The sequence below is a fragment of the Nicotiana sylvestris genome, chromosome 9 (genome assembly GCF_000393655.2).
Source record: "Nicotiana sylvestris chromosome 9, ASM39365v2, whole genome shotgun sequence".
Classification (NCBI taxonomy): Eukaryota; Viridiplantae; Streptophyta; class Magnoliopsida; order Solanales; family Solanaceae; genus Nicotiana; species Nicotiana sylvestris.
The window spans coordinates 140,811,607-140,814,432 of NC_091065.1; the positions used below are offsets into that span (position 1 = coordinate 140,811,607).

A 2,826-nucleotide genomic window follows, 5' to 3' on the forward strand; every position below is an offset into this window, starting at 1 on the left:
CAACCTTTATAGCAGCCCCGCAGAACATCTCAGCAGAAGATACAGCTCAGCTCTTCTTCTCGCACATTGTCAATCATTGGGGCCTGCCCAAAGACATTGTTAGTAGGCGCGACTCACGCTTCACTAGCAACTTTTGGACCCATCTCTTCAGGTGCTTTGGTCAACATTGAGTCACAACTCAGACATCCATCCACCATCGGATGGCGAGACAGACTGGTTCGATGACATGCTGGAGGAATATCTTCGCAACTTTGCAACCGGATCACAGAAGCATTGGGTGAAGCTTTTGGATGTTGCTCAACTGTGTTTCAGTTCTCAAAAGAGCCATCATACAAACAAAAGTCCTTTTGAAATTGTTACTGGACAGCAACCGCTTCTCCCGCAAATGGTGAATGCATCAGCCATGCCGAAATCTCCTCGAGCTTCCAACTTCTCGAGCGAATGGGAGCGCAACATGGGGATAGTGCGGAGCTATCTCGTCAAAGCCCAAGAGCGGGCAAAAAGATTCACCGAACAAAATCTTTGCTTTGACCAACATCAAACAGGGGACAAAGTAATGTTATGCATCCCAAAACAATACTTGTTTGCAGATCCTGATGCCTCGCCAGCGCCTAGCTGCAGGCCCATTCCAGCAACGCCTCGCGCACAAACCTTGATGCCAAGCACCAGCGCCTAGCCTCAGGCCAACACAGCAAGTGTCGCGCGCGCCCACAGCACCGCGCGCGCAGACCCTGACCCGCAAGACAAAGTTGCTGCCATCGGACTTGGTTCTACATTGTAATAACCTAAGTCCTTTTCATTGTAATTATAGGCTAGTTTACATCATTTTCATTCAGTGTGCTTCTACAGCTTTATTAGGACTAGTCATGTAACTTTGTTTATTTTTTTTAAGTATTATTAGTGGGGATCAAGCAATCAAACATTTTCAAGCAATCAATTTTCTGTACTGGTGTCTCTCCCCCTCGACACCGCATCTTTTGTAATCAGCATTTTATTCATCAATAAAATCATCATCATCATTCAAAACTCAATTCTCTCTCAGCTTCCGCAATTGCTCGTGACATTAGTTTTTCCGCACGACACTAACAATCTAGTCTAGCGTGCGGAGGGGACCTCATTGGCGGACAGCAACCGCACTGACATCGATTACTTAGCCTTACATTGCCTTCCAAAGAAAATCAGGGAGGCGCCACGTAACAGTACGCATGTACAGAAACATAAAAAATAAAAATTCTTGTAATTTCAAGAGAAGAACGAATGGCACGTATGTAATTATTAAAACAGAAATCATCATCTATATGAGGCATCTGATGACTGTAGAAATTTTGTTGAAAATGTATTACAAAAGAATAACTCAACCAATTAGAACCCTCAGATGACTAAATGAAGTATGCCCTTAACATCTTAGAAGAAGAATCCAGCAACAGCTGCAACAGCGAAGACTGAGGAAACCTTCAAGGTGGCGGCACTGCTGGCTGACGTGGGTGTCTGATCAGCTGATGTGGCACTTGGTGTGGGAGCTGAGTCAGCGGTGGTAGAGTCAGTAGAAGGAGAAGGGGGAGATGAGACATAATCCTCGTCCTCAGGTGATTCTGCTGAGCTGGAGGAATCTGGAGATTCAGAAGTAGAGGATGATGGTGAACTGGCCTTAGGTGAAGATGCAGGGGATGATGACTTGGGTGATTGTGTGGGTGCATTTCCACTTTTCTTAGGTGCAGCCGCAGGGGATGATGATGGGGATGATGATGGGGATGAAGATGGGGATGATGATGGTGATGATGATGGTGAGCTTGCTGGTGACGTGGCAGCAGAGACCAATCCTGCTAAAGCAACAAAGAAAAGAGCAAGAACAATCAATTGACGTGCCATTTCTTCTTCTTTTTTTTAGATATTTATGAAATGTTTTGATTTTGAAAGAGATCTAGGTTGATTATTCTTTGAGAATTGCAGTATTTTCTCTAGGTGATAAGAGAAACACTGCACAACTTCGGAATTCCAGAGGTGCAAAGGTTGCTTTTATAGGTTATGAAGAAATGGACAGACAGCGAACATGATGGAGAATGTAGGGATGTGAACGATAAACCATTCATGTTGACAGGTAAAGAGAAAGAAAAGGAAAAAGGGAAGCGTTGAACAATAAACTTATTAATGGGAGCTTATTAAGGAGAACCATTGAGTTTACACATTAATTTACTTATAAGGTAATTATAGGAAAAAATCTATGCTAAGCATTTAATTGGTTTCTTGGTAAAAAGTCGTAAATGTGTTATTTCATGGAAACTATACTGATAGTGTAAAATATTTATACGGACAATTTATTTATCATAGTATGTCATAAAAGGAAGCACTTAAACGTGGTTGGTTGTAAAATATATCCTCCAAACTTGAGGTTTGTGTATTATACTCCTGGTTTTTGGGGTTAATCACAAGGTGCTACAGTGTTAAATTTGAATATGTTTGTTAATGAATACTCCCTCTGTTCCAGTTTATGTGAACATATTTCTTTTTTGGTCCGTTCCAAAAAGAATGACTTCTTTCTAAATTTGGTAACAATTAGCCTAAATTTACAATTCTAACCTTAATGAAAAGCTTTTATAACCACACAAATACTCTGAGCCCCTTTCTGAATTGTTTAGGACCACAAATTCGAAAAAGACTTCATTTTTTCTTAAACTTCATGCTCAATCAAACAGGTTCACATAAATTGGAACGGAGGAAGTACTAAATTATTTATTATATAAAACTTGTACTTACCTACTCTAATTAGTACTCAAAAGATAAAACGATGGTCAAAGACAAAAAGCTAGTGTTTTAAAGAGTTTATAC

General features: G+C 40.9%; 1 protein-coding gene across 1 annotated transcript; it reads right to left on the minus strand.

The window, feature by feature from the left end:
• Positions 1–1,218: 1,218 nt before the first annotated feature.
• Positions 1,219–1,994, minus strand: LOC104221471 (classical arabinogalactan protein 6-like). The gene has a single exon (XM_009772544.2). The coding sequence runs from the start codon at positions 1,867–1,869 to the stop codon at positions 1,405–1,407; it is 465 nt and encodes a 154-aa protein (XP_009770846.1). The 5' UTR covers positions 1,870–1,994; the 3' UTR covers positions 1,219–1,404.
• Between the last annotated feature and the right edge of the window lie 832 nt (positions 1,995–2,826).

What these genes read in the sequence shown, in the direction of transcription:
- LOC104221471 (XM_009772544.2), bottom strand. Translation starts at nt 1,869, where the DNA reads ATGGCACGTCAATTGATTGTTCTTGCTCTTTTCTTTGTTGCTTTAGCA.